The sequence below is a fragment of the Colius striatus genome, chromosome 1, assembly GCF_028858725.1.
Source record: "Colius striatus isolate bColStr4 chromosome 1, bColStr4.1.hap1, whole genome shotgun sequence".
Taxonomy (NCBI): Eukaryota; Metazoa; Chordata; class Aves; order Coliiformes; family Coliidae; genus Colius; species Colius striatus.
Genome location: NC_084759.1, coordinates 113,043,654 through 113,066,768, shown reverse-complemented (window position 1 = coordinate 113,066,768; position 23,115 = coordinate 113,043,654). Strand labels below are relative to the sequence as shown.

Sequence of the window (23,115 nt, the reverse complement as noted above, 5' to 3'; positions counted from 1 at the left end):
AGCTCTGTGTGCAGGGTAGTTGCGTGTGCATGAGTGCCTGCACAGATGCATGAAGGTGGAATAGCTGAGCACCTCCCCAACAGTGCAGCATCACGCAGTGCAGTAATAGGAAACCATGGCTATATGCAAACCTTCACTGCTGGAGCCGTCAACAGTGAAAGGAGAGCCAGCTGTCTCAGAGGAATTTAAATTTTAGCTGGCTGTAAGATCCCTCTGCAGTGCCACCTACAGCAAGAAGACGCTGAGGCCCTCAGCTGGCACTTACAGAATCATAGAATCATTTTTGTTGGAAAAGACATTTAAGATCATCATGTCTAACCTAACACTGCTAAGCTCATCACTAAACTAAACCATATCCCTCAGCACCTCCCTAGGCAGCCTGCTCCAGTGTCTAACAACCTTTTCCGTGAAAGAGTTCCTCCTGATCTCCAGTCTAAACCTCCCCTGGTGCAACTTTAGTCCATTTCCTCATATCCTATCACTTGTTACTTGGGAGAAGAGACTGACCACCATCTCACTACAACCCCCTTTCAGTTAGTTGTAGAGAGTGATCATGTCTCGTCTCAGTGCTTCCCTTCTCCCGACGAAACAATCCCAGCTTCCTCAGCCGCTCCTCATCAGACTTATTCCCCAGACCCTTCACCAGCTTCATTGCCCGTCTCTGGACACGCTCCAGCACCAAAATACCCTTCTTACAGTGAGGGGTCCACAGTTGAACAGAGTATTCTCCAGTCCTAGACCGGGCTCCCCTGAGCCGCAGAGCCGCTGTCCCGGCGGGGCGGGGCGGGGGCGGGGCCGAGCCGCCCCGGCGGCGGGGCAAGCAGGCGCCAGCCAATGGCTGTTGGCCGGGAAGCTGCGACGACACGGCACCCGGTAGGGCCACACCTGTTACATAAGGCAGGGGGTGGGCCAGGCGCCCGCGTGTGGCTGTGACCCTGTCACTGCTGGCCGGTCCAGCCGGCCCCGGCTGTCGCTCTGCTCCGCCCTGCTTCGCTCCGCAGGCCGGCGATGAGGCCGCCGGCCGGGAGAGAAGGCGGCCGGCGCCGGCGGCGACTTGCCGCGGGTGCTGTGGCGGAGAGCAACGCGGACTGGATGGGCTCGCTTCCGGCGGCGTTGCGCTCCTACCCGCTGTCCCACCTGGCCATCCCGGGTAGGGTGGCGTGGTGGAGCCGGGAGAGAGGGAAGGGAGAGAGGGGTTGTTTGGGTGCAGGCGCCGCCAGGGCCTGTCCCGCCGGCAGGGCCTCGGCCGCCGGGGCGGGGCCTGTTGCTTAGGGCAGTCGCCTCCGTAGCGGCGGAGCTTCCGCCCTCAACAAGGGGCATACGGGTGCGTGGGCTGGGCTCGAGGGGTCCGGCGCCCAAACCGAGGGCTGGATGTCTCTTAGAGTCGCAGCGAACGTGCGGAGAGTCTGTCTTTAAGCGTTAGAGGGGATCTGAGTACGCATTTAGAAGTAAGGACGAACGTGAATCCCGTCCGTTACAGGAGAGGGAGGAGGACTGAATCCCCTGTAAATACAGCTGTGAATCTGTAATCCATCTGCTCGCTTGTTTTCATTAGCTTAGGGGGGAAAAAAAAAGGTAACTGTGACCTCTGAAGATCTTCTTGAAGGTTTCTCTGGTTGTTTAAGCAAAGCTTAAAGCAGGTAGGGAGAAAGGTTTGTGTATGTTGACACTGGGAACTGGAGGTTTATCAAGGTGAAATATGTTTTATAGCTGAACCCATGTATGGTTTGTGTGGAGGGGATAAAAAGAATACAGTGTAGTTGTGAAATATCGCATGTATGATGTTTCACTGAAGATACTAAAGTAATACGATTTTTTTTCTCCCTTTCCAGCTAAATTTAACAATACAAAATCACAGCTCTTGTGCAGAGCTTCTGGTTTAAGAAAGTGGCAAGGGTAAATGTCATCACTTCTGGTTTAGGTATAGATAAACTGACAAGCAAGTCAAGGAGAGTAACTGAGGACCCTGAAGAGATTAGTCTGAGTTTCCATCTGTAAATGGAAAAAAAAAAAAAAAATTAATAAAATCTAGTATTGGTTGTAGATATCAATAGGGAAGATTTTAGGATCAGCTGGAGTGGCTTATTCTCAAACTGGATATTAAACTGGTTGTTAGCGGTACAGGTGATGTTAACATGTCTAAAGAACAAATTTGTGAGAAAATCTATAGGAACACCAATTAATCTTGAAACAATTCACTATTGCGTATGCATGTCAAAAGCAGAAACCTGAGTAGGATTGATGGGAAGTAGAGTCAAGAGACTGCAGTGAACTGTCTATTCCTGTCAAACCATGAAAAAACTAGATAACTGTGGTAGGGGAGTATGATGACCACTTACTCATGGACCACCAACTCCAGTTACACGCCAGATTCCAAAGAGGAAGGCAGAAAAGGCGAAGTGGGCATGCATCTTAATTTACATACTAGGCAAAGAACTTTTAACCAGTCACTTAGTGGACTACTATTGCATACAATTAATGTATTGAAAACGTAGAAGCTGTGGTATAAGTAGACATAGTTTTAGGACTATGGTGAGTGCTGTTTTGGGACAGGCACCTGTGCATGCACATTCAGGTGACAAAGTATCTCCATCCTGTGTGTGAATTGGGCATCTGCACAGAAGTAGCAAAACTGTTTCATGTAACCTTGTTCACTTAACAGGGAAGGCAGACAGAAGGGAAGTTCAATGTCCATGTAAAATTCAAGCATCTATTGAATTTGAGTTGTTGTTACTGTACCAGCTCAAGGGCAGTGAAACTTGGCAGTATGTTATGATACAGATTGTGTTAGGTTCATTGCCATGGCCATCACTTACAAACATCATACATGCAGTATTGTAGCAGAGAAGAAAAGGAAGTTAGTTGTTTCAGTAATGATGTCTTGAAGGAATTGATGGCATACACAGAAAAGAAACTGTTTACATTGAATTTATTGCATGATATTGTAAGTGTGAAATACTTAAGTTTCTTATAAGAAGCTAAGGTGCCTGCACAGAATTCTGCCGCGCTGTTTGTTGCAAGCAGATCTGTAACAGCTGTTAAGTGTGATGTGAAACATGCTACCTGAGGGCAGAGATGGTAATGTTTTGCTCAATCCCTGTAACAACCTGCTAACAAATGACATTAAAGGTGGGTTTTTGATGAAGTGTACTGATTTGGTGTTTACATGCTGATTTAACTCTGTGTTTAAAATGGAGAGAGACTTTGAAAAATTCAGGGTTGTCTTCTGAAGTCTGGGCACTATGAGTTACAGAGTTTGGGCTTTTTTGTTGTTTCTGTGGAAAAAACTCTAGACAAAATACTAAACTGGTATAGTCTTGTCCAAAGAAAAATTGATGAGGTTTTCTGTGCGATGTCATGAGAGAAGGAATATTCTGCAATGAGAAATTGCCAAATATCAGGTAATTAAAATGTCATCAAGGTAGGTGCATGCCATAGAGTCAACAAAATTAACCACCTCCAACAAGTGATGACCTTGTGTGAAACCCCAGAGGGTTTTCTCTTAATTGTATTCCAGATTAATCCTCTTTGAATGTGGATTTAAAAATGAACTCTTGAAGATTTTGATTGTAAATGTGGCCCTAGAAGGATATGGTATAGGATTTGTTTAATCTCAGAGTGGTTTAATGTAATCAATTGTATGGAGTAATGTACAACTATGATGCTTATTACTTTCATTGGTCACTTCTTATTTTGTATCCATTAGTTTTCTTATTTTCCCAGAGAAATGTAATGCAGGAAAAAACTGCAGTGGTTTCACTAATCTGCTTTTGAAGTAAATCAGCTGTTTAAAGGACTTGCTGGAGAAGCCCAACATGTTTGTTTCTTACACTTGCACACTGATAATTCATAGCACTGTGGCTTGTCCAGTTCTGTTTCCTTTTAACTACTTGCCTTTCTTAGAGTATGGCCAGCAGGTCGAGGGACCTTCCCCTGCCCCTTTGCTCTGCCCTGGTGAGGCCTTATCTGGAGTTCTGTATCCAGTTCTGGGCTCCCCAGTTCAAGAGGGACAGAAAACTGCTGGATAGAGTCCAGCGCAGGGCCACCAAGATGGTCAGGGGACTGGAACATCTTCCTTATGAGGAAAGGCTATGGGGGCCATTTTAGTCTAGAAAAGAGGAGACTGAGGGGAGATCTCATTAATATTTACAAATATCTAAATGGTGTGTGTCAGGAGGTTGGGACATCCCTTTTTTTTTCTGTTGTATCTAGTGATAGGACAAGGGGTAATGGGATGAAGCTGGAACTCAAAAAGTTCCATTTAAACATAAGAAATAACTATTTTACTGTGAGGGTGAGGGAACCCTGGCACAGGCTGCCCAGGGAGGGTGTGGAGTCTCCTTCTTTGGAAGCCTTCAAAACCTGCATGGATGCATTCCTGTATGACCTGATGTAGGTGGACCTGCTTCTGCAGGGGGGATTGGACTAGATGTCCCTAAAGGTTGGACTAAAGGTCTCTTCCAACCCCCACCATTCTATGATTCTGAGTAACTATTGTAGTGTTGTAATTAACTAAATGCTGGAGTCAGAGAAATGTCTCAGTTTCTGGAGATACAGCACCACTTTCCAGTTTCATCAAGTTTTTACACTAATACTTGTATTAGGACAGGTAGCTCTAAATGATCAAAGTCTTAAAAAATGATCAGCCCTTGAAAATAAAACTTTACAAAGAGTGCTAGCTGATGGTCTTAATGAGGAGCAGCCCTAACAGTCAAGCCCTTAGTGTAGTCTAATGAGGGAATGCGAAGTGGTGAGGGGTGTTTCCTGTGATGATAAGCTGCCATGGGTGACTGCATGGTGCCCTAGTGTGACTGCTGGGTTATTGCTGTGCTCATGTGTCAGACACACGAACACCTGTAGGTGGTAGGGTCCTGGGTGCCTCCTGCTCAGCTTCCCCACCTGCTGGCTCTGCTATCCTGACACCGTGACTGTTCACCAAAAGCCCTGTGAGCTGCTTAACTTTAAGTTGGTTGAGCCAAACTGAAATGGTTCTCAAAAGAAGCAGCAGACCTGTCTAATTAAGAACTGGACAGTAAGATCATGTTGGATTTGATTTTTTTTTTTCTTTCTTTGCCTGCAGGATGCTGAGGCAAGCTGCTGACTTGCTAGTGCTGCAGCTTTCTTGTTTCTTTGTTCAGGGGCTGGTATATACTATGGATGCAGTTTTGGAGGGGACAAGCCGTGGTGAGCTCAAGACTGCTTTCTCCTCACAAACAGTTCTCCTTTGGAGTCCTAATTAAAAGGATCATGGGCTTGGCTAAGCTGGCCATCTGTTAGGTTAAAGCTCAGAGGGTGGAAATAAGTCAGGTTAATGTTCTGATTCACTAGGCTTTGTGTTCTGTCACAGTTTAATTGGCATCTACCAATCAGATAATAACCATTAGAAGAAAGCATCTGTTATAAGTATGATAGTATTGGATATGATTTGTAAATGCAGAATTTTCAGGATTAACTTTTCCTGAAAGGACAAGTTATTTTATTACCTTGGTTGTCTATTTTATTATAGCACCAAAGCCTAACTTTTGTTAGAGAGGGACTATTAAACTGTCTGTGCAGTTGTGCTGATGAGAATGTCTAATGCAAGTTGTTCCACTCTCCACAGGTAACAAAGTATTCCTCTTATACATCCCTGTGTGAGGAACCAGTGTTGCAGACAGTGAAATAACTGTTCTGGGTCTGTCCCTTGAAAAGCCAGCCTCAGATCTTAGGGTTTCTCCTTTTCAAAGGACTATTGTCATCTGTTTAGCCAAACCAACTTATTCTGGAAATGCCACAAAGTTTTCTTAAGGCAGCATATGAAGATCTCAATTTTTTCATCAGGAAAACCTTTTTTAAAAAAAAAAAAAACAAAAAAAAAACCTGTCTACCCTAGAGAGTGACTGGATTGCCTGGGAATTGAGTGCAGAACATGCTAAAGATTTACTGCAAATAGAAAAAAATAGTCATAACGTTGATGTAAATGGTTGTTGCTCTCCTGTGTTGTGTAAAAGTTCCAGTTTGCCTGCTCTTCCAGAAAAGAAGTGAGAAAGTAGTAGTGCTATGTAATGTAAATAAATAAACAAAAAATTCCCCTAGAGCTTTCTCAGAACAAAATGAGCCCATCCTTGGTCCACACATTTCTGACTGGTCACAAGAGGAATGTATGACTCCAAGTTGAAGAGGTTTTGTCCTTTTCAGAGCAGGTGAGTCTGTTCAGGCTTTGAAATAGTAGAGAAGTCCTGCCACATTATACTTTTGCGATGCTGACAGCTGAGTGGGAAGTCATTACTAAATTACGAAAAAAAAAAACCACTTAATGATGCTAACTCCAGTCAGTGCCAAACAGACTTCTCCTGTCTGGAAAGAGCAGTGAATTAACATGTGATATTGTATCCAAGACAGTTTTTGTCAGTCCCTTTTTCCCTTTCCCTTTGTACGCTGTTTATTTACCCCTTCACCTCTTACCCTGAAAGGGGCAGTCAGAGGAAATTGAGGTAATTCTTTGGTAGGGAGAGGAATTTTTCTTAAGAGGATTTGATCTCTGCTAGGCTTTATCCTCCCTAATGAGACTGTATTAAGAATACCTAAATGATTTTTTTTAGAATTCTGTTAAAATATACTCATCTTGATAGTTATAGGTAATTGTCAGTAAGATATTTTTCTGCCTTTCCCCGTTCTGTTGGGCAAGTTCATATCAACTATTTGATTGCTCTTCGTTACTGAAGACCTTTTAAGATGTTAATCTCTTGATTAGAAAATCTGGATTGCTAATGACCTGAATCCTGAGGACTTCTGGGCATTGAGGCACTTTTGTTTATCCTGTTTTTCCTTCAATCCCTGTACACACAGGACACTTGGTTTAGAAGAATGTTTGTGGGACAGCCTTAACTTGCTAGCACTTGCATCCTGTTTTTTTGGAAGTTGATTACTGTCCTTCTGGATGTCTTGGCAATGTGATGCTGTGTCATGTGCAGTGTTCTGTAACGTATGGGGAATGTGCTCTGTTTAGTGAGCAAAGCTTGCTCTAAGAAGTTTGGAGTTGCTACAGCTAGGATGATTCTTTGTCCATAATTAACCTTTTAATGCTTTCAGTGGATTGGTACAGTATGTTGACCTTGCTGCTTTACAAATGTTTAACATATCCAAAGAGGTTTTCTTGCATTTTTTTCATCCTATTAATATTCCACTAATATGAAGGTGAAAACAAATTAATGTGATCTAGTTAAACTTACTGATGGTGGACTCTTCTGCTTTTCTGCTTTACTTTTGTTTCTCAGCTAGACAGACTTTTTGCAGAAGCAACAGTCTTCAACCCAGAAGCAACAGTCTTCAACTGTTGCTTCTGGGTAGTTCATGGCCTTGCAACCAGGCAGACAAGTTATATAACTGTAGACATGCTTGTATTTGAATAAACAGGAGTTTTGTCTTGTTTTAATTGACAATGCACAAATATGTTCAGTGTTGGAAGGTCTCTGCAACTTGTATGCCATGTAGACGTGTTTTTAACATCCCTTGAAGGGAAATTTACAAGCTTGTAAAAGGACACAGGGGTTGGTGAAATGATGCTGATTCCAGTCTCTGTGCTTCAACTGTATATGGAGGAAGTACTGATGTGGAAACAAAAGATAATACAAAGTGATATAGCTAGTAATTGCTGAAATGCAAGACTTAATAACATTCTGTGGATTAATGTCGTTTTTTTGAGCTGCAACATGAGTTAATTTGACTATCTGTGATTAAGTAGCATGACAAATAGACACACTAGAAAGTTCAACTTAGCTGCAGATGTGATGATAAAAGATGGCTTTCTAACAATTAGCACAAAGGCTTCATCAAAGAAATTATCCTGAACAGTGAAATACAATCTATTTAACATACAGATTGAATTTTAAGTAGATCGCTTCTCAATTAACCTGAGAAATTAATGTAATGAGAATAAAAAGAGGGTTAAGGATATTAATAAAAGTTAATCCACAGTTGCACTTGCCAGGATAAAATGAAGAGGATTATCCATCATTTTAACAATCTAGTGTCTGGAAGATACTCCTTCACTATAATTCTAATCATATTACAGCCTTTGATGGGTAAATATCTGGGTGTTGATACATGTAACTGCTTTCTTTGAAGCTTCCAGTCTTAATCAAATGAAAGAAATGAAACCAAAATAGAGCAACTCTGTAAGAGCTACCAGCTGATTAGCAGTTCCCTCACTTTTTTTTCTTGGAGTGTGCAGACTTTCATGCTTAAAATTAATGCTTGCTGCTTCATACTATGCATGTTTAGCCTGTTGGTAGCAATTGGCAAATGATTATCTGTTTATTCTATTTCCTGTGCCTAGCTTGTTTTCCAGGAAGGGCTGAGCACCAGGCTGATGCCTTGTCATTGGAGCAGTTCAGTAAGGTTTACAATCTTGAATGCTAATCCATTCTCATGTGTATTGACTCTAGAAAATGTACTGCAAGAACATGTTCTTGAGGCAATTCAAACTAGGGTTCTGGCCTCTGCCTAAAAGACAACAAAGACTAAGTTTCTTGAGTTTTTTGGGTTTGTTTTTTTTCCACAATCAGTAAGTTTAAGGAATGGATTTATTGAGTCAATACAGGTGTTACTTATTTTTAATATGCTGGGTATTACTTGAAATGCTTTGCTGATGAGACTTCTTGAGCTATTTTATCTTTTCCTCACAAAGTGGTCAGGGTACTTCAGAGAGACCTACACCATTTAGGTGGGGGAAAACACAGACCGTAAATAATTTTTTTCATACACAGGGAAGACTCTCTGTCAGTGTCACAGAGACATTTGTGGTGGTTCCTCTGCTTAGCAACTGTGCTGTACAATGTTGCAGTGTCTGATTTACCTTCACATGTCCTTGTGTTAAACCTTAATTGACAGTGTAGTTAGCAGCTGTAACACTGAGCTGCTAACAAGATGAGATCAGTTTGCTTCTGATGTGAGTTCTGACCTTTACCTTTGAAATTGTACAGGACTGGATTGGTTTAGCTAGTGGGATTGATTTTTTTAAGAGAAAAATCAGCAGCCAGTCTGGCTCATGCCATGGCCACAGAGCGGCCAGAGTAGCAATAGAGGGAGTTTAGAGATAGAGTGAAGGAGAGCAGGGATTATTTTGATATGATGTGATCAGCTTAGTGTGTAGTTTAAACCCCACAGCTAAGCTATATTAAAAGCCAGTGACTGAGCTGGTAACTTAACAGTGATCTTAAATTAAAGAAGGGCCTGGTGGATGATGTGAATCCTCACCTAGCTCTTACCTCTCAGCCCAACAAGCATCCAGTGCCATTGCTTCAGGTTTTCAGTTTGCTTTTTTGCTTATTGATGTAAAAATGTTCTTGATCCAGGCTTGGCGTAGCTACTTTCTCGCTTGTTGAGTGGCTTTCTGTAGACACCCACTGAAAATCTGATTGAACTTCTGTTGTATCTTTCCAGCTTCAATATTGATAGTACTTCCTGTCCTGCTTAGGAGGTGGTCCTCTATTAACTGAAAAGGATAACTTGGGCTTTTTAGATGATCCAGCTCATATTCTATTTGATTATATGTAATTATGCATGTTGACCTCATTGTAAATGAGAAGTCCAATTTCCAAGGCTTTTAAACAGAGCCATAGGTCAGGACTTTCAGGATCATGTCTATAAGCAGCAGGTCACACATAGCTGAGTTTCTCAAATAGCTGCCGTCTTAAGGAGCACAGTTCTTAAGGTATTTGTTGAAGAATTCATATTCTCTATGTGGCTTGTTTTCTTTCTTCTTGTTTTCTAGCTATAAATAGAAATTGATTTGATAGTGCAAGGAGAAATTTGCTATTTATATCCTTAAAAGTGCCTCGTATGTGGCACAAAGTGCTGTAAAGGAGCTGTAAAGTGTGTGATAAGACTTAAGAAAACAACCTGTTTCTTGACTGACTCAGATTTGCTTAGACAACTCTGAGTTGACAATATATTTGGTACCTGATAAACTTGTCATTCCTTCAAGTCAGATTTATTAATGACAATGTCTGAGGGAGCATAATGATGTGAGTGACTTCTGTAGACAGATCTCTTGATGCAGAGTCTTAGTTAAAATGAAGAGAAAGTATTTCTGACTACCTTATTGTAGCATGTTAAACAATTTTCTACAGTGACCTAAATAGAGGAAGAAATGAAAATTGATAGAATTGAGAATTTAAACCCAAACAAACACTGGTACCAAGAAAAAGCCCCATAACTACTTTGTGTAAAGTTACTTATTCAGCAGCAGAAGACAAGCTCCTTGTAACTGAAGTCTCCTTTCCAAATATTGTAGAAACTTGATTCATTCTGCTGTAAAGGAAGGTGTGTGAAGCTTAAACATCTGTGAGCTGCAGCTTGCAATATGAGCCGGGCCTTATATGGTGAATTCTGAAGTGTTTTCACTAGATGTTTGATCACTGTTCAGGGTTACACACTTGGAGGTGGGGAAAAGTCTAGGTATCATCTAAAACTGACAGTTACTTTTTTTAGTTTGCTGGGATAGCTACTAAATAGCTTTGTAAGCTGACATCTTTCCAGAACAGCTTTTTTTGTTACTTGTCACTTGTTTCTAGGAGACTGAATGGAAAGCCACAGAAGAAGCACCCTTTTACAGAGGCTGTGGATTAATTAAGAATTAGAATTAATTAAGAATCAGATTAATTTTTTTTTAATGCTCATTTGTAAAGCCTGTAAGCTAGCCTTCTCAGTTCCATCTTCAGTACTTTCAAACTAGTTGGAATCCATGGAGAAGGAGTGCATTTGAGGTTGCTGCGAGCTTCTGTTTAGTTTCTGCACAGTCTGTACCTGCAGCGGGATTAAAAAATCCTGACAAAAATAATTCAATTAAGATCATAATCTTGATTATGGTGCTGACCTTGCATCACAGGAAATGCATACCAGTTCTCATTTGAAGACTGGTGCAAGTAAAAAGTTTGGGTGAAGGAGGCTGTGCATGCCTCAAATGTTGTCTTAAAATCAGAAATGACAAATTAGGTTTATCTTTTTTTTTTTTAAGAGTTGCAGACTGAGGTAGAGGAGGAAGTTCTGGGAAAGTGTAGTCCCAGAAGCAGGGATGAGAACCTTAGAGCATGCAGGAAGGGAAAACGCAGATGCTGACAGCATGGTGTCGCTGTACCCCCTGAGGCAGCTGGAAAAGGAGTTGCTTGTGGTGACTCCGCTTGAGGTGAGGATGCTTACCTCTGTACTTTAGAAAAATAAGTGTACAAGAAGCAGGTGAGGCTGTTAGAGCTCCTCTAGTGTTTTACCTGGCTGAGACTTCACAGGGAAGTAGCTCCTGGAGCAGTTGCAACTTCTTGTCAGGAATGCTGGTGCCTAGTATAAATGGTTAGAAATCCCTTATCAGTCGCAGTCTGTCTGTGATACGTCACCTTCTGCCCATCATTGTTTATGCAGCACTAGTACAGTGTAAACTGAGCTATATCACCCTATTACTCTGTTCTGTTACCAACTTGGCTGAACTAGGGATCTTTCATTGACTCTGAATCTGCTACTTTGAAGGAGTCCTGTTATTTCTCAGTTTTGTTTCCAGTTAGTACTGAATTTTTAGTTGGAGGATATTTTAGTAGACACAAATCTTATGCTGGAGATGCAGCTTCTTTGCCATGGTGCAGGTTGTGTTACAGCTTTGTCAGACATGTATTTTTTCAGCAGAGACCTGTGATGTTGATTTTTAGTCTTTCTTTGTGATTTTTATAATGACCATATTTGTGGTCAGTCAAAGCCGCTGCTAGGTTAGAACACATGTTCATGAACTTAATTATTGTGAGTTTGATGTTGAACCACAGAGTAACTGATGGTATACTCAGTTGTTCCACCTCAAAGTTCAGCCAGCCATTGCCTGCAATTCAAACTGCTGATCATTTATTTACCACCTTAGAACTGAAGTGAGATGTGCTGGTAAGGCACATGCATGTCCAGATTCCTTTGTCCATCACATGAATAATATATCTGTTCCAGCAACTTCAGTGCATTAGGTCATGATTAGGTTTACTAGACAGAATGAAAATAAAGACTCAGATTCTTTCAATGAAGCTGGAGCCTCTTCTCAAATTGGTGATGTACGAGGCTCCATGAAAGCTTTGGATTGATAGTTTGTAAAGGAAAGAAGTTTAGAAGGAAGCTTCCTTTACCACTGATGTTTATCCTATGGTTACAATTTTCAGAGTGAGTTGACTTTGGGAGCTTACACAGGAAAACATTTCAAACCAAGAACCTTAAGCGTAGCTCAAGTTGTACAGTTAGAGAGGATTAAAGTGTAGAAGATAGTCTGAAAGATGCACACTTGAGCCTAACTCTTCTGCAACCCCACCACTCATGTAGGACCTTTTTCAGGTTACAGGACATAAGGGGATGTGTGTTTTGAAGGAGTCGATTTTCTAAAATCAGATATTTTTGTCTTTTGTTTGTAGGGTCACATGACTCTTTCAGCTATTGGGTTGATGAGAAATCTCCTGTGGGACCAGACCAAGCCACAGCCATCAAACGTTTGGCCAGAATTTCTTTGGTTAAAAAGATAATGAAGAAATGGTCGGTGACTCAAAACCTGACTTTTAAAGAGCAGCTGGAAGGTGGGATCCGATATTTTGATCTTCGTGTATCTTCCAAACCTGGGGAAATAGGACAAGATATTTACTTCATACACGGCTTGTTTGGTATCAAAGTATGGGATGGACTGAAGGAGATAAACAATTTTCTTGAGCAGCACCCCAAGGAAGTAATCTTCTTGGATTTCAATCACTTCTATGCCATGGATGACAGCCATCACTACTTCTTGATCAACAGGATTCGCTCAGCCTTTGGATCGAAACTTTGTTCTGTTGAATGTGTAGAGTATGTGACGTTACAGTACATGTGGGAGAAGAAACACCAGGTAGGGAAAGGATAGGTAATGTTTTTCAGACCTATAAAATTAAGATTTGAATGGAGAGACTGTCTGTGGTTCCCACTTAGTGGTATTGGCGCAAGGATGCTACGGACAGCCAGTTTAAAGCCCAGGAGTACCTCCATGTAGGATATGTTTCCCTCCATTTATTTGTGGCTGTGTAGCACCTCCATCTATGACATGGCTAGACTGTATTGTGTTCCCAAGCATGTTCCTTAATTGAATGATAATATCTTCAGAGCCTTGTGGCTCCTTACAAATGGTTTTCTTTTCTGGAAGAGCATGTTGTGCTGACTTGTGGTGATAAGGATTTGATAAGCTGTTGTATATCTACTCAGTGCAAAGCATATAAGCTTTAAAGTGACTAAGGTATCTACAGAGTTTTTTAGCTCCTTGGCAGCCATCCACATCTGTAGTGGCAGGATTAAATGCCACTTCTCTGTGGTAACTGTTCACATGCATATACACAAACTGAGAACAGAGTTTTGGTGACTGCATGTCAGTTTTAAACTTCAGAATAGGTGAGACTTTGAGGAATTCCTCTGAACTGATGCTGTCAGTGCTAAGGTCTGAAATATTTGTAAGCTTTGGTGCTAATAAAAAATATTGCATCTTTATGTGCTGCCCTCTGATAAAGCCACTTTACAAGGCATAGAATACAAACCTCTGACTTGGAGAAGATTTTGCTGACAACTGGACTGGCTTTAGCCAGTGAGTGGAATGCTGCTATGCCTGTCAGCCTGGCACACTTTAGCCACTTAACAGGGGCTATGCAGAAGCTGGCAAGACAGCCAAAATCATAAGTACTGATGATAATGTTTTCTGACAGTGCTTTGAAATGGTCTTAAGCTGAATGCTTTGAATGATGTTTCAGTATACTCCAGGCAACTTCTTCATTTTAAACTGACCCTTAGAGCCTGAAGCAATCCTGTCATCAGAACTGACCAAAACTATCTCCATCTCCTTAGTTGGTAACAGTGCAGCATATTTACTGACACTCATAACTTGGGAGCAGCTTTTTTTTACTTAGTCCTCTTTGAACTACTATGCTAGGTGCAGAAATACTACATAAGCATAAACTAATGCAACATTCTGTTTAAAGATAAGATAGTTGTGAATTTTTGCTTATTTTTTCTCCTTCCTTTCTTCTGTTAGGTTCTCATATTCTACCACTACGATTTGTATGAGGAATATCCCTTCCTGTGGCCAGGAAACAAAATGCCAGCACCATGGGCTAATACCACCAATGTGCATAAACTGTTACAGTTCCTGGAGACCACTCTTGAGGAACGAAGTCGTTATGGGACTTTCCATGTTTCTCAAGCAATTCTCACACCTCGAGTGAAAACTATTGCAAGGCATCTAATTCGTGGTCTGAAGAACACACTTGTTCATAGGTAAGGACTTGTCTTGATTTCTAAGTTCTTAACTTAGAATCATACAATGGTAGGAGTTGGAAGGGACCTCTAGAGATCATCTAGTCCAGCTTCCCATATTTCACGTTGAAAGAGGCGCTGAGTAAGCAAGCAACTTAGAAAATGTTTTCATCAAGTCTCACTTCTAAGCAAGTGTGAAGTTTTGCTTTATTACTATTGCTTGTGAGAGATATTTGCAGTCATTAAGACTAAAGAATTACTGAAAATAATAAAGTAACAGGGTATATATGTGACTATAAATGTGTTTCCTTGTAACTGAAGCTCTTTCTAAATGTGATCTGATTTCATAAAACAGAGAAATTAATTCCAAATTGCCTGAACTTGAATTTAGAGGGAAAAAAAAAGCCTTGTGCCACAGGAAAATTGCATATTTGTTGACTCAGTTTTGCATTTGTCTGTATAAAACTGTCTCAGTAACTTCAATAATGGCTGAAGATATATGATATGGGGCAGTATTTTATCTTGGGGTTTTTAATAAAAAATAGGTTAGTAATTTTACTCTTTTCTGCCACTGACTGTTACACAATTAAATTGCCCATGAGTAAGATATTTAGAAAAGAGTTTTGCTTTGAATAGCACAGAGTGCTACTCAATAATAGTGTTAAAAGACCATGTGACTTTGTTTTATGGCATTATCACCTTGTAGACTGTTGGCTAAAAATTGCCAGAACTGTAACAGTCCTGGGGACATCTGTTCTCCTGGCTCACTGTTTTCTATTGCCTTCTTTGGTGTCATTAACAGTTTATCTTGCCATAATGATATTAAGCTCTAAATTCTGCTTGTGTAAGTAGTCCCAACTGCTCTAGCTTGATCAGCATCTAAGCTTAATATTAAACAGGGTGGTAAGCACACATCTTCAACAGCCAGTTCATGTTTCCTTTGGGAGAGATGTTTATCACTCTAGTTACAATATCAGGGTTTTTTGAAGCTCAAGTCAGTATAACTTTTTTTCTTAAAAATCCTTTCTAAAAAGAGCAAGTGTTGTGCTTTTTCGGTCACAAAGCTTCTTGACAGAAGTGAGGAAATTCCAGGTGAAGTATAAACCACGGAGTTTTTGGTCTCCTTCCTGTTTACAGATTCTAATCAAGCAAAAGGAAGTTAAATCTGAACGGTGTCTGCATCCAGGTCTCCGCTCTGGCTTGCTCTTTGCCCATGTCTGTGCGGTCAGCATTGGACACTAGATGGTGCTCAGGTGCTTTAAGAATGGCATCTGCTGTCACCAGTTGCACAGATGTAAATGTCTATGGACGAAGGGAATACCTAACAAAGCACGGATATCACTTCTGTCTTTGTACTGTATACTAAATGTACTGTTGTGTCGTGGTTAAAGGAACGATCATACTGAATTTCTGCGTTTAAACTGGTAGAGAATAATCTAATTTGTGTAATAGGCAAGCAGGTTTAAGTGGCTCCTGGCTCAGGCCAGGGCTGGAAGCCTGGCTTAGCTCTGTTGTCCCTGAGCCTCGTCATTGGCATTTTCTTCCCTGAAAGTAAACTGAATATTAAAAATAGGTGCCAATGTTTGCTAAAATATGATTGCTTATACATTTACTAATGCTAGGTGATTTGTATCTGTAAATCTGTCATTGCTGTTCTGGGGAGATGTCTGCCTTTTCATAGGGAAATTTTTCCCTGAATATGAATACATAAGTGTTCTTGAGCTCTTGCTAAAGGAGAAATGTGCAACATTTACACTTAGCTGGCTAAAGTCTGGTTTGTCACTAAACAGGGACAGTACTTCAGCCTTTATTCAAATTTGAACTTCTCTTGATTCTTGACCAAAAAAAAAAAATATTCTGGAAGAGCTGTGTGGGGTGTCTTTAGATTTTCTTGATTTTTTTTTTTTTTCCTTTCCCCATCCTGTTAGCTAAATTGCTTGCCTACATGGTCTTATATAATTTTTGTATGCATACTATGGCCCTAATTTAATATATTTAGTAATTTATGTCTTTGCTGAAAACCCTGCGACTTGCATGTTAGACTGCAAGAAAGCTTGTGCAGGCTACTCACTTGCACTCTGTCCAGGAAATGACTGAAACTTCTCCCCAGTGTAGAATTTCTAACTGTATTTAACTCATTCCCTGTCACACCTCACCTTTCTTTGGTTAGTGATATATGGTGTGATGCTCAACCCTTACAGAGCTGAGGGCTTGTTTCTGGGTTTGATTTCCCTGATCACATTGGTCTGGAGTCTGAAGGGAGTTTGGTAGAAATGCCACGTGCTGCTGCCAACAACTTTTCCTGCCCCCCCCTAAGGCAGAGGTGGGCAGGAAAACATCTTGGGCTAGGTGTAGCCTTGCCTTGTGCTACAGTGAAGTCTGCTGTGAAAGCTTCTGGTTCGTGTTCTTGGGCAAAACCACACCAGGATGGAAGAAATTGTAATGCAATGTTAAATGCTGAAGCAGAGTCTGCCTGGGGACTGCAGAGTTCACAAATGTTAATTTGTATGCGTGGTAGTTTGGATTGATGATAGACTAATGTTTAATAGCTAGTGACTGCTAACTGTTAAGCACAGTCAGGACCTGATCACAAAGGTGAGATAATTTGTAAATGGCATGTGATATTTAATATAAGTCTGTATAGAGAAGAGTTTATTTTAAAATGCTTAATTTTCTCTCTTTCACTTTCTTTAGGAACCTACCCATGATTTTAAATTGGGTGAAAGCACAAAAACCAGGTGTTATGGGTGTTAACATAATTACATCAGACTTTGTGGAGCTGGTTGACTTTGCTGCTACAGTTATTGCATTAAACGACCTTCTTTTAGAAGAGGATGAGTCTGCAACCACGTCCTGATCGCTGTGTCCTACTTGAGCTGCTCAGTGGACATCTTCAAACTACCCTAATGTATTATTTATTCAGTGAAACCTATTGTTATCTATTTATTTAAAAGTTTCCTAGAAGAAATGTGGTCAAACATGACATACAGGTGAGTCCCTTCTCCCAGCAATGTATGGATCCGAGTGGAGCAGCAAGTGCTGTGTGTCTGCCTGTGGCTATATGTTTAAGTTATGCACACACATCTGCTACAGTCAGGCTGGGTGTCTGCCTGACAAAGAGAGGCTGGCCTCCTCTGCAGCAGATGTACTCCATTATGGTGCCCGTCTCCCTGGTGACTGGACTCACTGCCCTTGTGTGCATCCTGTTGATTTCTCAACACTAAGACTCAAGCCAAGGGTCACTGCTGATCCCTTAGCAGCAGTGTGACCAGGCCAGATGAGATGGTATTGTTCTTGGACCACCTCCGGTGTAGCTGGGCTCAGCTGGAGACTGCTGCTATATTTCTTAAGCTGTTTTAGACCCCTACCTCTGACTTACTTGAAGAAACAATATTGCTGCTCTTCAGGGGAAGCTGTTAAACTGTGGTGAATATCCAAACTGACTTTTGAGGCTGAGAGGTGAAGGCTTGGCATCTTCTGCCTCTTTGGACTCCAAGCTGTTCTTCTGGACCTTTAATACTTTAATTGCAACCATGTTTATGTGTGTCTTTTCTGGCATTAATTTGAAGAGTATTTCAGTCCTCAAGTTATGAGGATTGTAACTTGAAAGTCAGAATTCCTATGTTGAGATGTTTGAGAAACCACAGTGCAGCCTTTCTTTTTAGCTTACTGGGCACTTGTCTTTGTCATCCACTGAGTTTTCTCTGGGAAAGTCTCTCACCTAGAAGGCCTCACTCTGGAAGGAGGTGGGCTAAGTGTGAGTTGGCTTAGTATTCAAAAAAATCGAGCTGTCAGGGATTGCTCAAAAAACAAATATTGAATCTCAGATTTGCAATGTGACAGTGAATTCTGAAATCAGACCAAACAGTTGTGCTTGTCAGAGCCTCAGCTATAGAGGAGAAACTTCCCCAGCCTGCACCTGCTTGTAACAAGCATAGGCAGGTGTCAGTGCTGCTTCTTTCTGTAGTCATACTCTTTTTATGTTGATTTGCAACAAAACATGACTATTTGTGCTTGAGCCAATAGAGTCACATGTTGGTATTTATCAGCACTTAATTGACTAGCTGATAGCAGTCCTACAGTCTGATTTATCTTTGATTAAAAAAATGAACACAAGTGATTGATTAGCAGATACTTTTCTGCTCAGTTGTCTTCCTAATGTAGTTTTTGGTGCACTAATTATTCAATTATTATTATTTTTATTTCTCTAAGCTATTTATAACAGAACAGACTGTCTTTGCAGATATTTTGTTCAAAAGCAAAGCAAATCTACTGAATATCCTACTATTTATTTTATTGTATCCCGAGCCTGCCATTGTCATGCTCTGGCAGCCCAGAAAAATCCAAAACCTGTTTACTTCTCACAAACTTTGAACTTAGGACAAGTTTACCTAAAGGATTGCAAACCTTATGTGTGAATCTTGGCCGAGTTCTGAGCAGACTGTAATCTGATTTATCTGTTTGCATGGTTTTCATTAGAGTTCCGTGAATTTTTGTAACTGAACTCTTTTTCTAAGGAAGTTGGAGTGGGGGCAGGTGAGGTGTCTGTCTTAAGCTGTTTTTTCCCTTTTCTTTAGTGTTTCAGTGATGGGGGTAAGTGATGAAAGTCAGCTTTTTGGAACTAAAGCTGAAAATTCTAGTTTCCTTTGAAAACCCTAGCAGAAGGCTTTCATTATTTTCTATGTATTTTTTTCTTGTAAGTGAAACTGTTGAAACTTGTTTTGAATGGAACTATTTTGTTTGTCAAGTTATTTAAAAATACATGGATTTTCCTCAATTGAATCTTGTGTTAACTTACTTTTCTCATGGCCCCAACTGAAACTCCATGATAGTGTTAAATGTATTTGTTTGATTTCAGTGGTCTTTGTTACCTGCAAATTGTCTTAGAGCTCAGAACTCGGGAAAACTTGGTTTGAATGCTGAGGCAGAAAATAGTATGTTTGCAAGGTTTCCTGCAGAACTGGAGGACAAAGCAAAAAGGTGAAGTTGGTATGAAATTTGCATTCAACCCTTAATATTTTGTACTGTATATATCTACCTCAAAAGAGATTTATCGAGCTTAACTAAAATTTGTACTGTGTGTGCAGAATAATGACTGTCGTTAGTTCTGATGTATTTATTTGAATAGAAATGTGATGATTGTAACTCAGGGCTTCAGTTAGATATTTTGAAGTATAAACTCAGAAGTTTCTTTTAACATATTTGCTGTTATCTCTTGCCTCTTAAGGTAAAGACATGCTAGGTGTTAAAAGAGTGTTAGCAGAGGGAGAAGAAATGGAAAAATAACTTTAGGTAGGGTTAATGAAGTGTGTGTGTGTGGAATAAACTGTTTCTGTAAGTTTGACCTATCTAAAGAGCATTGTGTCATTTCAGAGCAGTGCTTGGTGTTACCTCTGAGAGGAACCAGACGGTCTCTGCAGTGATCTGGGCAACTGGTAGATACCCCATTGCAGGCAATTCTATCTCCTGTGGGTACTCTGGGCAACATGAGTTCTGATGTTTAGAGCTGCTTTTAGGGTAGTCCTAAACAGCCCTGAGCAGTATGAACTACCTTTCTTCTGTTACACATTATAGCCCACAACAAAACTACCGCTATAATAGGCTTATCTCTCTGGCACAGCACCATACCATATTCAGATTCCCTCAGTTAGCAAAACAGAGCTCATCTAGACTTGGACTTTGGGCTGTGGACTCAGTTTTCTTTCCAGCATTGTAAAAAGGTGAGCTGCGCAGGAAGGGAGGATCAAGGAAGTAGGGCAGTAGTTTGCATTCAGTGCCCACTTGAAAGGTGTGTCAGCATTTAGCTGAGTTTGAGGCAGCAGAGTGGAGCAAGTTCTACAGCTCTGTCTGAGAAACTCAGCTAAGAGTCTGTCCTCTGAGTGGACTGTGGCTGGCTAGAGTATGGAGCACCTAACAGCCCTGCAAGGTCATGTACATATAAGCTTGAGGAAAACAAAGATTGCATGAATACAGGAGAAGGCCGAGAGTTTCTTGCTTTTGATGTAGACCTGCATCTGTTGAATACATGGATTGTCTTGCTTCTGTCTTCCCCAAGCAGTAGGGTTCACTTTTAAGTAGTTTAGGTGGAAAATGTCCTCAGAAGAATTGTTCTGAGGACTATTCTATAGGTCCTGGGAGATGAAAAGTCAGGAAACTTGTAGCTGCCTGAGGCCAAGTACTTACTTGAATTGCATATTCTTGAATAATGACTCGTATAGTTTGTTATTAGAGATTCAAGTTACTTATACGTAGTTTTACGACTGTCATTTCCTAATGTGCACACTGAATGCTGAGCACACTGGTGGTATGCCTGTTCTCCTGGCACTGCTGGCAAGTGCAGTTCAGGGGCACACCTGAGGCACAGGAGACCTCTGTATGTGTCCCTGATAGGAAGCAGCAGGGAGAAGGATGTTAGGTAGACTGTGAGGTTTTTTTATTACTGTATACCTGTAGGTGAAAACAGAGGAGTTACTATTAGTTTTTGCAGTCTGACAATCACTTGGCTCTTTACTTAGGAACTACTCTCCTGATGTATAGAGCTTGAGGACAGTGGGTTTGGGGTTTTCTTTGAGAAGATAGATTCCTGCCATTGCAATTTTATCTCAAGAACTGAAGGGGTACTAACTTCCATGAGCTTTGCTGTCTGTTATGGAGAGGATCCCACTGGAGACAGTATTGGTAAGGCAAGTTTCAGGGGTGCTGTGGTCAGTGAGAGATGTCAGACTGAGAGTCTTCTGAGCAGAAATGCTGACTGCAAAAAGCCCCCTTTTCTGCCAAACAAAACCTTTGAAGGAGAATAACAGGGAAAGGATATCCCTGCTCTTGACACATTCTGTTTTCTGCTGTGTTAGTCCTGATTTGATATGCTGGAGTTCAAAAAGTAGCAGTGCTGTAAAGATGAACTTTTTTTGAGCAAGGGTTTTGGCTCAAGCAGAAGTAGGGCATCTGCCAAGATGCTCGTCTATTGTTCTTATCTGGCTAAACCTTTGGAAATATTTCCTTTGTGTACGTATCTCAAGCATCAGGGTTCATTGGTGTATCATGTAGCAGACTGGGGTTTAGGACTGGTATAGATGGAGTGTGTGGCAGTTTGATTTTAAATCTGGTTACTCATGGAAGTCTGAAAGATAATGTGTGAATTGACATTCACTTGATTATACAATATTCAACGCAGAGTCCATGTGCAGTTGTTGTTAGTAAGCACATTCTTAGGTCAGAGGACCACTGTTTGGAACAAAACTTCAGGCAAAGTGTCAGTGGTTGTTTAAGCACAGAGAAATTGTCTAATGTGAAGCAAAGAACTGACACAGAACTTAATTCAAGGATCAAATCAGGTCGAGATGTAGCCCTTTCAGTATTGGAGATGATTTTTTTTTTTTTTCTCTGACAAATTCTTATCCCAGCTTTGGCTTTCACTCAACAGATGGATAGAAGAGCCAGAGCATATGCTGAAGAGTGAATAAATTTTATGCTAAGGATGTGTATGTTGGGCTAACTGTGGTAAGAGTATAGTGATATACTTAGTCACACCTCTCAGTGATAATCTTGTTAGCTGTTGGGTTTAGGTTATTAAATCAGTCTCTAATTTGTATTGAAAAGATATAGTCCCACTGATTCAATATGTCTGTCTTGTTGAAGAAATGTATGTGCTTTCAGCGTACTTATTTCTCTTACAAGTCCTATCAACTAAACAAGCTTTAACTTTTAATTGTAGGGACTGGAATAAGAATGTCAGCTTTAGAACTGTTTGTTGAATCTGATGATGTTTTATATTCCTGATTATTTGTGTATTTTTGCTGTTCATTGAAGCAAGTACTTCTCTTACCCTTTGTTAGACCTGTGATAACTACTTCTGTATCTCCCTTTAACTGCAATATGTTCTAAATTCTGGAAAAAAAAGATCAGATACTATATAAAAGTGATCTGATAGTTCTTTGATTTTGCTTTGTCAAATGTATTTTGCAGTTGGAATTTTTTTGAGCTATTTATACTATGGAAGGGGGCAGAGGGAGCCAGGTGAAGAAGAGTTACCTATTCTGACTTTATATGTTGTGCAATTTCTCTTCTTTCTCTTGGCAGTTTGTGCTTTACCCATCTGTTCAATTCAGTTTTGTGAAACCAGGATGCCTCATTTGAACTGCAGATAAACTTGGTTTAACATCTGTTTCTGTTTTACTCTGCATCTTTATCATTGGGGTTTTTAATCCTGAAAATAAAAGTACAACTTGTGATAATCATCTGTACTGCGTGTTGTGTACTGCCGATTTTGATACATGATTATTACATTGAGTCAATTAACATCAGCTGAGCTCTGTTGCATTTCTAATACAAAATGGTCATTGAAGGTGTTTTTTGAGGTGCCACTTGTGTCCCCATGCCTTGAACAACATGTTTATTTTTAGGGTGAGCTGAGAGCTTCCCTGTGGAAGTCGTATTGCAAAGGGATTAGAAAACTGTGTATGCTTGTACTCGCATGCACACACAATTGTATCTCTGTCTATACACACTAGGCTAAAACCATTATGCTGCATGGATGCAGTTTCATCTTGAAAAGCAAGTGCATTTTTTGTGCAGCTTCTACTCCTATAATACAGGTAGTGAAGCTCCATGGTAACACTTGATCAGGAAGCAAAATATTGATAGTGATTCATAGAGCCTGGGCTAATGTCAGATGTCTGTAACCCAGTGAGATCAGTGAGACCCTTCTGAGTTACTTTCCGCTTGCTTGTCTTGAGAATGTGGAAGCACCAGAAGAATGGATGACCCAATGCCCTCGTGTTTTCAGACACAGGTAACTGATGGGTGCTGTTTTTGTAGATTTAATTTGGCTTTAAATCCTAAAGGTAGAGCTGG

The 23,115-nt window shown here is 40.7% G+C and overlaps 1 protein-coding gene across 5 annotated transcripts; it reads left to right on the top strand.

Moving 5' to 3' along the window:
* The first annotated feature begins 955 nt into the window (after positions 1-955).
* Positions 956-22,496, top strand: PLCXD2 (phosphatidylinositol specific phospholipase C X domain containing 2). 5 transcript variants are annotated; one of them, XR_009819352.1, is made up of 5 exons: positions 956-1,150; positions 12,414-12,874; positions 14,042-14,283; positions 16,957-17,252; positions 19,121-22,496. XR_009819352.1 is itself a non-coding variant. In XM_062003493.1 (4 exons), exons 1-4 carry the CDS (start codon positions 1,009-1,011, stop codon positions 17,117-17,119), a joined length of 1,008 nt encoding a protein of 335 aa, XP_061859477.1. In that variant the 5' UTR covers positions 956-1,008; the 3' UTR covers positions 17,120-22,496. The 5 variants fall into 5 exon arrangements, 1 of the variants encoding a protein (XP_061859477.1); XR_009819349.1 differs by having other exon boundaries at positions 16,957-18,008; XR_009819350.1 differs by having other exon boundaries at positions 16,957-19,242; positions 19,636-22,496.
* The last annotated feature ends 619 nt before the right edge of the window (positions 22,497-23,115 follow it).